Here is a 12,327-nt window from a genome sequence, read left to right as displayed (position 1 = left end):
CCCACACCTAAGGGCTTCTTTTTCCCATGCTGATGTAAGAGGCCTGGGGAAGCACTGAAGGCCCAGTCAGTCCAAAGCCGAAATATTGTCGGGATTTGTGTCAGCCCGGCGTCCCCAGAGGCACACACCCTCAGCCTGCTCAACCCTGCAAAGCAGACACAGGCCTTTCACACACATGTGACCTCCTGTCAAGTTCTGTGGGGGACAAGCCTATGTGGGTGTGAGTGTGACTGAATGGGAGGACAAAGGCACGGGTGACGAGGACTGCCGTTTCCCTAGTGTGAAAGCCGCCGGCTGCTTGGGAGCACGCACACTGCGGTGGCAGAGGTGTGGGGCGCCTCCCAGCGGGTCCAGGAAAGCAGCCAGGGGCTCCCTTGCATTCTCACAGGCTTTCCTTTTGCTACAATGAATCAAATAAAGGACTGTGAGAGCTAAAAGTGAATCAAGTTCTAGGTGTTAACATTGTTACCTAGAACTCCCATCTTTCCTCAAAAGGCTGAGTGAGTAGATGGTTCCAGGTTGCTCTGGAACAAATGTTTACTTTTTGTGTTTTATTGTTGTTGTTGTTTTTTGAGGAGGGGAAGGGAGGGTTCACAAGGGCAAAGTTTTGGTTTTTGTTTCTTGGTTTTTTGAGACAGGGTCTGGCTCTTTCACACAGGCTGGAGTGCAGTGCTATGCTCATAGCTCACTGCAGCCTTGGACTCCTGGGCTCAAACGATCCTACTGCCTTGGCTTCCTAAAGTGCTGGGATTACAGCCACGAGCTACCACACCCAGTCAAGGGCAAAGGTTTCATAAAGGCAAAGCCAGGAGATTTTTAACAACGACAACCAAAAAACTGATTTGGAGATGCTGTTTGTCTGAATTTCTGCAGATGATGGGCTCAGCCATCCGATGTAATCAGCAAAACAAGCCTGGGTGTGGGGTGTTGATCTGTAAGGAGGGAGGCTACCCTCTTTAGAAGCAACCTGCGGGAGATCAAAGAGTCCCCAGTTTACAGTCCAGCTGCGTTTGCATTTGAGACAGGTACACAGTGGGACCCACTCTGTTTCTTATTTGGGTGTTGGTCCACTTGGATTGAGCCTGCCTTTGAAGTCTAGGCAGCTGGGTGGTGGGCAGAGCAGGGTCGGTGGACAGTGATCAGGTGTTTCCAGGATAAGCTGCAGTAGGTGACAGTGGTGGCTGCTCCGGCCCTCCAGGGTTACGTCTGAGTACTTGTAGATTTGGGCCGCATACTGCATCATGCTGTGCCAGTCGGGCTGGTATGTGTACAGCATCTCGCTGAGTTCCTGCAGGGGAAGGGAATGGGAGACAGATCACAAGGCAGGACATCACAGACCCCTTCCCCTCAGGGACTTCAATCCAGGTTAGGGCTTAAACTCCCTGGAAACCCTGCACTTACGCAAACAGAACGTGAAGGTCAGCACAGGTGGTGCTGAAAGCGGTGAGTTAAAGGCCTTTTCCTCCCACTTATTCAGGAGATACTGTCCCTTTCCAAAAATGGAAAACATGACCTCCCACCACTTTTATCTTTTAACCATATGACAACATTTTAACAAGTTTTAAAAAGCAAAAGTCACCCATAATTTCACTATTAAAATGATTTCCAAGTTTCTAAATTACATTTGAATCCACACTTCTAATTCCCCAGGATCCCAGCACGGTACACGTGCTATTACGTGGGCTGAGCATTTCACACGCGGGTCCCCGTGCTACTGTGCCGTTCTGTGGGCTGCCATTCTAGTGGATGCGCACTGACCAGGGAAACTGCTGTCCACGAGGGACACGGCATGCTATGTATGCTCACCTTGTCATCACCACAGACTTCGCGATCAGCATCTTTGTGCAGTATTGTTTCCTTCTGTCGAACTAGTCCCTCAAGATGACTTCCTAAGAGTGGGATTGTCACAAAAGCCTTGAACCAATTTCAAATGCAACCATTTATTTCACCAGCATTAAGTGTTACCATTTGACGTGATTTTTTGTTGTTATTTAATACAGTTTGGTGATTTGTTTGCTTATTTTTATTTTTACTTTTGCTAATTTGCTGGGTTTTACTGACTGATTTATTTTTGTTCATTTTGCAAGGAGCTTGTAATGAGCATGCATAAAGTCCAGGCCAGAAAGGGAAGGGCAAGAAGGTGGGCATCTTGTCAGGCACTCAGTCAAACTTTTCTGAAATTTGTGCCACTGGACACATTTAATAATGAACTTTGGGATTGAATTAGGATTCCTGTGTGGTTACAAGAGAATAGTAGGAAAGTATCCTGATGTAAAACCAGAAGCAGAGATGCCATGGAAGTAAGGCTGAACTTAGCACATCCATTCCTGGGCGTTGACAGGGCTGGCTGAGGCTGTTAATGAGCCATTTGTCCCCTGATTCAACATCTGAACAGACTTCACCTATTCTGCTCCCTGGTGATGCTAAAAAATTATCAGCATATCATTAATCATGGGAAAGGAGTGGAAGAGGAGTTGGTAGAACATTCCATGCAGGTATACCTAGAACAATTTTAAAAGAAAAACAAACTTTCATAGAATACTAGAATAGAATGTCTCTTTCTACCTACACTGCTGTAGTTGTGACTGCACACAGACTGACGCTGGCAAGCTAAAATTCTTACCAAGGTGGGTTGCTAACGTGACTTACAGAAAGGAAGTGATGAAGAATTGAGCATGCAATTTGGAGATAGATGAGCTCTGGGAAAAGAGGGATGCCTACAAATGCAAGAGAGATGGCACACTGCACACTTTGTGTGATGGAAAGGGTGTGTCTTTAATCTCAGAGAGGACTCAGAAGTCCAGTCAAAATTCACAGTTTTACGCAGACAATCTTACATGCTTGAACTTCATAATAATTGAACTAAAAATATTTAGTACATTGTTAACATCATGTTTGAGAATTTGTGAAAAGATATTTTGTACATTTCAGAAGACAGAGTATGCTGCATTAGTAACAATCTTATAGTGCATGACATTTGTTTGAATTAGTAGTTAAGACCCTCCAAAAGATACCAGACCCAGATGATTTCACTTGTGAATTCTATCGAATACTTAACGAAGAAAGAATACCAATTCTACACAATCTCTTCAAAAAATGGAAGAGGACAGAAGAGTTCCCAACTCATTCTATGATCCCAACATTATCCTGATACCAAAACTAGACACAAACGTTACAGGAAATCTACATGCCAATTTCTCACGAGTACACACTTAATCTATTAATCTATAAAAGCACAATACATTGTGATCAAGGGAGGTTCATCCCAGGAACACAAGGCTGGTTCAATATTTGTAAACTGATGTAATTCATCACATCAACTAACTGAACGAGAAAAACCCTATGATCAAATCAACAGATGAAGAAAAAGCATTACACAAAATTCCACAACCAAGACAGTTTTTATATGTGGTAACTCTCAACAAACTAGGAATAGAAGGGAAACTCTTACTTAACAAAGGATACGTACAAAAAACCAACAGCTGATATCATACTTAATGGTGAAAGACTTGAACACTCCCCCCATGAAATCAGGAACAAGGCAAGGATGCCCTTTCTCATCTGTCCTATTTAAAACTGTACTGGACTGTAATCCTAGCACTTTGGGAGGCCGAGGCAGGTGGATAACCTGAGGTCAGGAGTTCAAGACTGGCCTGGCAAACATGTTGAAACTTCGTCTCAACTAAAAATACAAAAATAAGCCAGGTGTAGAGGCGTGAGCCTGTAATCCCAGCTACTAGGGAGACTGAGGCAGGAGAATTGCTTGAACCCAGGAGGCAGAGGTTGTGATGAGCCCATATTGCAATATTGCGCCATTGCACTCCAGCCAGGGCAACAAAAGCGAAACTCCGTTTCAAAAAAAAAAAGATAACTTTTTGATACATGTATTAAATGTAAGCGAATAACAAACAGCATAAAAAATGAACTTTGGGGGGGAATATTATGGGATACAAACAAGTACCGAGAACAGTATAAGGAATAGAATTCTCATCCTGGCTTGGTGTGGGCAGAACCTCACAGTCTGAGAACAGCCCCAGTATGTTCTGGTGTTTGCCCCTCTGTATAAAAACTGTTCTCATTTACTGAGAATTGAAGTCTCAGATAAAAAAGAAAATACTACCAACCTCAACACAAAATGATTGGTTCATCATTTGATATACCCTGTGACTTTATAACATGTACAATTGTGTATCATTCTATAAGGTTTATCATTTGTTAATTTTAAAACCAGAATAATTTCAAACTTGAAGTGAAATAAGTCCCTTAGAGAAATAAATTTCAAAATGCAGCCCCCTTTCTATCTGTATCTCTATCATCTATATCTGTGTTAGGCCATTTTTGGTATTGCAAAAGCAAAAGCATCCTTCCAGGCCTTCTAAATTTTAAAGGATCACACAAATATTGACCAAATGGTGATAGGTAAAGGTAGACATTAATATTATTTGGAAAACAGTTTCATTTATACTATTATGAGCAAATTATTAGAATTGGACTAGAGAAATAAGAAGTGACCTAGGGACTGATTGTATACACAGTGCTTTTCACTGAGGAAACCATCTCATAATTTCTGTTGTATGTTTTTACTACAATGATAATTATTGGTTTGCGTTTAGATGTGTTCATTAAATATAGGTTAATGTTAGTGTCTTTTGCCAGGTTATATAAATTGTTTCCATTTTACGCTTGTTTTGTTTCTCACTTTTATTGTTCTAATAGGAATTTATTTTAGGCAAACACAAGCATTTCATTATAGACATTTTGACATGTCCCAGGATTTTTTTTTTTTAAGATGAAGTTTTGCCCTTGTCCCCTAGGCTAGAGTGCAATGGCGCAATCTTGGCTCACTGCAACCTCCACCTTTCAGGTTCAAGCCATTCTCCTGCCTCAGGCTCCCGAATAGCTGGGATTACAGGCGTGAGCCACCATGCCTGGCCGACATGTCCCAGGTTTATGTGATCTACCAAATATACACATAAAATCAGAGGAAAGAAAATGTGCAATTGATGTTATACATCAGGGATACCAATAAGGGTCACAGTGACATATTATTCCTCCAATTTGTGAGCAAAGGTGTCAGTAAATTCTGATAGGAGGCAGCAATACTTTGTCTAAATTCCTATTAAAAATCGTTAAGTTCTTTTAAAAGCTGGGAAGTGACGTGGGTGGGGGGATGTGTAATACAAAACTGTAACTCATGAAAATTAGCTATAAGTCTAGGCTATGACAGGAACAGCAAGAGTAGATGTAGCCTTTTTAAAAATTGTACTTGAAAATTATTTCATCATCATCTACAAATCCTCTAAAATAATATTTAATCAGCATATATCTTAATAAAGGGCAGAAGTACAGTCAAAATAATTTTTGTGTCAGGTAATATATATAAATACATATGGTTTATTCTTTTTCATTTTGTTTCAGGCTGTCTCAGAATTGTGAAATAGGTAAATGAATGATAGAAATAGTCTCATAGTTAAAAATGAGAATGATTATCACTTTAAAAGGTAGAATATTACCTTAATTTCAGTTTCAAAGGAAAAGATAATATATCCATATCCACTTGAATTTTACTTTGAAGAGTAGGGACCAATATGACTCCACACATGTTTTATTAATCATGGGCATTTTGCCAGACTGATGAGATGCATCTGGTAAATTCACTCTGTGTGTGTGTGTGTGTGTGTGTGTGTGTGTGTGTGTGAGACTGAGTGACTGATTTACCACATGTAATGATTAAATGATACATTTCATTGCATTATTTATTTACGGTATTTAAAGAGAAAGTACTATTAAGGTAATTATTGACTTTCCTAATATCAGACCACTTATGCTCAGAGCAGGACACAGAACTTACAGCATAATGCTTATTCCGTAACTCAGTATTTCCTTCTCAAATTTGAATAACAATTTGAATAATTTAAATGATATTTTAAATCCTATCATTTTAATGTAACCCTTTAATAATAAAAAGATAATGATAGGCCAGGTGTGGTGGCTCACACCTATAAACCAGCAGTTTGGGAGGCCAAGATGGGCAGATCACCTGAGGTCACGAGTTTGAGACCAGCCTGGCCAACATGGCAAAACCCCATCTCTACTGAAAATACAAAAACTGAGTGGGCATGGTTGTGGGTGCCTGTAATCCCAGCCACTCGGGAGGCTGGGGCAGGAGAATCACTTGAACCCAGGAGGCAGAGGTTGCAGTGAGCTGAGATCGTGCCACTGCACTGTCCAGTCAGGTGACAGCGAGAGAATCTGTCTCAACAAACAAACAAAAAAAAGTAATGACATAAATATTTTGTGCTATTTAAAATAGTTCTTTTAAAATTTTCCCTTCACATTAAATGCAAACATAAACATTTTTGTAAAAATGAAAATATTACAAATAATTCAAAGATGATTTTATCCTCTATTCCATGTGTTGTTGTTCTTACCGAAAGTAATGTTTTCCAGCATGGTTTCACCTCTAAGTTCATGCTCTTAACCACCTTGTTATCCTGACTTTATGCTTTACATGATATGGTATGATGTATGCATTACTTCAGTTGCCTAATTTAAAATTATAGAGGGCGGGAGACGGTGGCTCACATCTGTAATCTCAGCACTTTCGGAGGCCAAGGTGGGCAGATCTCTTGAGCTCAGGAATTGGAGATCAGCCTGGACACCATGGCAAAACCCTGTCTCTATAAAACAATATAAAAATTAGCCGGGCTTGGTGACACCCACCTGTAGTCCCAGCTACTTGGGAGGCTGAGGTGGGAGTATCACTGGAACATGAGAGGTTGAAGCTGGGGTGAGCCCCGTTAGCACAAATGCACTCTAGTCTGGGTGACAGAGTGGGACCATGTCTCAAAAAAATAAAATAATATAAAGTAGGTCTTCCTAGTGTTATAATTTCAAAGATAATAAAATCAACATATAGAGATTATACTAAAAACACAAGATTATGTAATCCTAGCTACCTGGGAGGCTGAGGCAGGAGAATCACTTCAACCCAGGTGGCAGAGGTTGCAGTGAGCCCAGATCACGCCATTGCACTCCAGCCTGGGTGACAGAGCCAGACTCCGCTAAAAAAAAAAAAAAAAAAAAAAAAAAAAAACCCACAAGATTCTTTATTGAACCACATCGAAGAGTTCAAGGAAAACTGCTAAGTTACTGATTTTGTCACTAGTTTTTGTTTTTCTTTATTTTTTTATTTTTGAGACAGTCTTATTCTGTCGTCCAGGCTGGAGTGCAGTGGCGTGATCTCAGCTCACTGCAACCTCCACTTTCCAGGTTCAAGGGATACTCCTGCCTCAGCCTCCAGAGTAGCTGTAATTACAGGTGGACATCACCACGCCTGGCTAATTTTTGTATTTTTAGTAGAAACGGGGTTTCACCATGTTGGTCAGGGGGGGTCTCAAACTCCTGACCTCGTGATCCACCTGCCTCAACCTCCCAAAGTGCTGGGATTACAGCCACCAGGCCTGGCCTGTCACTACTTTTCTGTAATTTTTGGCCTACTGTCTACTTTGACTTACGTTAGGGTAAAAAATGAGTGATAACTCAAAAGTGTAGACAGGTGAAGTAGCAGGCCCCATGCTTTGACATTAAGAAGAATGGGGTAAAGTGTGAGGCTTCTGTGAATTGTCTCATCTATCTAGATACCAGTGATAATGACCCAGAGGCACGTTGTCCAATAGCCACACATGGCTACTACATTTAAATTTAATTACAACAATATAAAAATTCGGTTAGTCACACTAGCTACCTTTCAAGTTCTCAAAAGCCACATGTGGGTAGTGGTTAGCACATTTCTTAGCATAAATACAGAACATATCCGGCATCAGAAAAAGTGTTGGAGAAAGCTTATCTGGACACTTAAGCACATACAGAAACGTCAAATTGGGTTAAGATGCTATCAAAAGCTAATGTTCAGACTTGCCATTAGACAAATACACGTTATCAATGCCCTGCTGATATGAGAACTGAGAATAAAATGTGTGTTCCAGGTGTGGTGTAACTAAACAGTTGAATGCCTGACTACAAACATTTAAATCTAAGTTCTTAGATTTGGTGATTTGAACCTGGAATGTATCCTTAGTTTGGCTGAACATGGAAAACATTCTTCTCTATCTGACCAACTTATTAAAGATATTTGAATGATAGCATTACATATATTATGCAAAATCTACCTTTCTGAAATATTGCAAGATACATATAGTATAGGAAGCAACTACTATATGACTGTATTAGCAGTTTGACTGCTTAATAAATGCATTTTATATTAAAAAATTAATAAGTACCCAAAATATAATTAGGGTATTCCTCCAAAATATTATAAATAATAAAATTAAACAACTATGGAAATGGAAAGAAAGGGTCAGCAGTGTGTGCTGTGGCATGAATATTTGTTTCCCCAAGAATTTATATGCCGAAGATCTAACTCTCAGCGTGACGGGATTTGGAAATAGGGCCTTTGAAGGTAATTAGGTTTACATGAAGTCATGAGAGTGGGGTCCTGATGATGGAATTTTTTTTTTTTTTTTTTTTTTTGAGACGGAGTCTTGCTCTGTCACCGGGCTGGAGTGCTGTGGCCGGATCTCAGCTCACTGCAAGCTCCGCCTCCCGGGTTTACGCCATTCTCCTGCCTCAGCCTCCCGAGTAGCTGGGACTACAGCCGCCGCCACCACGCCTGGCTAATTTTTTTGTATTTTTAGTAGAGACGGGGTTTCACCGTGTTAGCTGGGATGGTCTCGATCTCCTGACCTCGTGATCCGCCTGTCTCGGCCTCCCAAAGTGCTGGGATTACAGGCTTGAGCCACCGCGCCCGGCCCTGATGATGGAATTAATGCCTTTATAAGAAGAGGCCAGAAAGCCTGTTCAAGAACCAAATCAGCCATTGTCTTGGTTATAGACTTCCCAGACTCCAGGGCTGTGAAAAATAAATGTCTGTTGTTGAAAACACCCAGTTTTTAACATTTTGTTATAACAGCCTGAGCAGACTAATACAGCATGTAAATATCCTATAATGACAATAGAATAAACAATGTGGGTAAAAAATAGATAACAAAAGAATCTGGGACCATTACATCCTAAAGTCTGTTACAACTAAATAAATAAATTAAAAAATTAAAAATGCACCTTCATTATGTCAAAAGCAGGTAGAAAAAATATAACAATTATTTAAGAGTGTTTGTGTCCAAGCACATAGTATAAAATATCTACATAATATATCATTAAATCTTCGTAACGAAGTAGTTGTACGCTCATGTGTCATAAATAAATGAATAAATTATGAACAATTGAAGCTTAGGGAAAATTATCAGCATTCCAGTTAATAATTAGTGGGTCTAGAATCAGGAAAATAAACCTAAATACAGTGTAAGTGACTGAAGTATATTTAATAGAAAAATACGTTAAAATACTGAAGACAAAGAATGTTGTTCTGTAAGCTCGTAACGCAGCAATAATCAATTTCTATAAATTATTCCCAGTATTAATGAACACGGAGAAATCAGTGAACAACACATTGAAAAATGAATGCCTAGGAGAGGAAGTAAAACTTTGGTCTTTTTGGAATATTTAATAAATTCTTGATTTAATGATGAAAAAAATGAAGGCAATTCCAAATATGACAAACGAAAAGAGACATACAAAGAGACATACGAGACATTTTTTAATTCACAAAATGATACATGTTAACTCGAAGCTGGAAAACAGATCACTAAGTGTGCGAAGCAAACAACAAAATCATTAACACGGAAGTTATACCCAAAATGCAAAGGAGCCTTCCCACCTCTGCACAAAACAACAAAAGCACAAAAGTTGTTAGGTTGAGACATTTCAAAGTAAATTATTTTATGACCTCAAGAAAAAGATCATATCAAAGCTATTTTATCAGTTCCAGCAAAGTTTCCAAAATGTTTAATCAAGTCAGCATAAAAATGATACCAAAATCTAGGAGAAAACGCATAATAAAATAAATGCCAGAAATATAGTTCATCCTTGCTATACCCAGCAAACTGCAAATTAAAAGACTGGGTCGAGCAGAATGCCGAAACAGAGACAGAGTTAAAGAAAGGACGTCGGCGCAGGAGCCCGGTATGATGAAAATATTCGCGGTGAAGCAGCTCGATCGCTGACGTGGCGGGTTTACCTGGCGACAGTGGATCACCGGCTTTCAGTCTCTTTAGCTCTCGTTTTTGCCATAGTTTAGTCTTAGTTCTTTACGTTTCTTTAAGCCTTTAGTTTTTAGCTCTCAGTCTCCCTGATCCCTCTTTTTTGTCTCACGCCTTGTCCTGTTCTTTGTCCTTTTGCCTTTGTCCCTTGGCTTTCACTGCCCAGCCCTCAGCCCCTCAGTTCTCAGTTTTGTTTTTTGAAAGAGTTTTTATTCTTTTGGTTTCTTAGTTCTTTGGCTCCTTATCCTTGCCTTTGTTCCCTTTGCTCTTTTGTTCAAGGTTCTCTTTAGTTCCCTTGTCCCTTTATTTTGATCCTGACTTTGTCCTTGTTCTTTCTTTCACTTTATTCTTTTGCCTTTGTGTCTTGTCTTTTATTCTCTCTTTTGTCTTTAGTTCCCTTTGTCTCTTTCTTTTGTCTTTCTTTATTCTTCTTTGTTCCTCCTGTCCTCTCAGTCCCTCAACCTCCTGACTCCTCAGTTCATTCCCCTTTCTTATTCCCTTTATTCTTTGGCCCCTCAGTCTCAATTCTCTCATAACTCATTTCAGTGCCTCAGCCTCTAGTTTTTAGCTCCTTTGCCTCCCAGCCCTCACATAGCCTCAGAAGGTTCTCTTCTAGCCCCTCAGCCAGCCCCTCATAGTCAGCCACATGCAGCCTCAGCCCCTCATTTCTCAGCCCTCAGCTCACAGGTACTGACCCAACCCCAGCCCTAGGAAGCACTAGTTCCTCGCTTTACTGCCATGCTGCTCGCTCACCCTCCCAGCTGCCTTAGGGGTCGGCGCTGCCCAACGGGCTCTAGCGCAGCCTCCTGCCCGGCGTCCCACCGGCCGCGCCTGCCTCTGGCTCCTGGCCGCCAGCTAGTAGCCGCGCCCGTGAGCAGGGCCAGTCCAGGGGAGCAGACCCCGAGAGGCGCGACGGGATGGCAGGCGGTGTCTTCCAAACCCAAGCCTCCGAAAGTGGCAGCCGGGGGCGGGCTGCTGACCAACCGGGAGGTCCTGCTCTGTCCCAGCCTAGGCCTCCCGGAGCCATCACCCTTGAGGAGTCCCGGGCGGGGGGCACCGCCTGCTCTACGCTGTCGTGAGCTTCTGCCAGGCCATGATCCATGCCCAACACCAGCAAAGGGCAGTTTGTGCCCTAGAGTCGGGAGAAATGCATGCTTCCCGGGGATCTGAAAACTCCAGGTCCTCCTGCCAGGAGCCCACGGCCTCAGATGGGGACCAGGACGCGCCCGCCTTGGGGAAGCGCCCCCTAGACCTGAGCCCGAAATTGTCCCCAACAAACCCCACACCCGCAGGGCTGACGTTTGGGCTCCGGGGTGCGGTGTCATATGAAATAGGCACCGCGTGCTTTCCATGCAAAAGACGCGAAGTCTGGAGTTTATGAAATTATTGACGGAAAGCCGCACCAGTGCCAAGAGATCATGGCCCAGAGCTGGCAGAACTGATCAGATCAATGCTGAGCAAAAGGCCTGAAGAAGACCATCTGGAGGAGCATCCCGAGGGCCTTCCCCAAAGCACCAGATCACCTTCCTTTCCGAGGCCACAAAGGCCAGAACCTCCAGAAACAGCATGAAACGTGGTGACTTGGTGACACCCAAGCCTGCTGCCACTGTGGTTTCCGGCAAGGCAGAATCAAGGCATGAAGTAATCCACCCCAACCACGCTCCTCTGAGGCTGAACAAGACATGATAATGGGTGAAGCCAAGTGTTCGTCCCAGGAGAGGCCCAGGGTGGTTGGTCCGTTAAGTCACCTGCCAGTCTGAAGACCCAGGGGTCTTGAGCAATACCAAGAACTGGCCACGGTCAGTAGGGTAAATATTGACGTCTTACCTGCAGAAGGGAGGGATGCAGCGAGCCAGGGCGGAGGTTGCAGTGAGCTGAGATCGCGCCATTGCACTCCAGCCTTGCACTCCAGCCTAGGGACAAGAGCAAGACTCTGTCTCCAAAAAAAAAAAAAAAAAAAAAAAGAAAAAGAAAAAGAAAAGAAAAGAAAAAACAAAGAGAAAAAGAAAAGAGGAAGAAAACAAATTTACTGTCTTCAGTGGTTTGAAATAGCAAAAACTGGTTGCCAAATACAGCATGTGAAATAACTCCTGCTTAAATTGTTTAGGAAAGAAATTATATAGGGCAAACACAATAAATTAGTCTTGTGTGACATATTTTGAGTAACTGA

The 12,327-nt window shown here is 42.0% G+C and overlaps 1 protein-coding gene across 2 annotated transcripts; it reads right to left on the bottom strand.

Annotated features, from left to right (window-relative positions):
* Positions 1-631: 631 nt before the first annotated feature.
* Positions 632-12,086, bottom strand: LOC110741588. Of its 2 annotated transcripts, XR_002518001.2 has the most exons (3): positions 10,911-12,086; positions 1,807-1,889; positions 632-1,288 (listed from the first exon to the last, which is right to left on the bottom strand). XR_002518001.2 is itself a non-coding variant. In XM_031657386.1 (2 exons), exons 1-2 carry the CDS (start codon positions 11,507-11,509, stop codon positions 1,877-1,879), a joined length of 612 nt encoding a protein of 203 aa, XP_031513246.1. In that variant the 5' UTR covers positions 11,510-12,086; the 3' UTR covers positions 1,307-1,876. The 2 variants fall into 2 exon arrangements, 1 of the variants encoding a protein (XP_031513246.1); XM_031657386.1 differs by lacking the exon at positions 632-1,288 and having other exon boundaries at positions 1,307-1,889.
* Positions 12,087-12,327: the final 241 nt, after the last annotated feature.

This window comes from Papio anubis, chromosome 17 (assembly GCF_008728515.1).
Source record: "Papio anubis isolate 15944 chromosome 17, Panubis1.0, whole genome shotgun sequence".
In the NCBI taxonomy this organism is placed as follows: Eukaryota; Metazoa; Chordata; class Mammalia; order Primates; family Cercopithecidae; genus Papio; species Papio anubis.
Note: the sequence above shows the minus strand (reverse complement) of the source record. Positions and strands in the feature narration are given on the sequence as shown.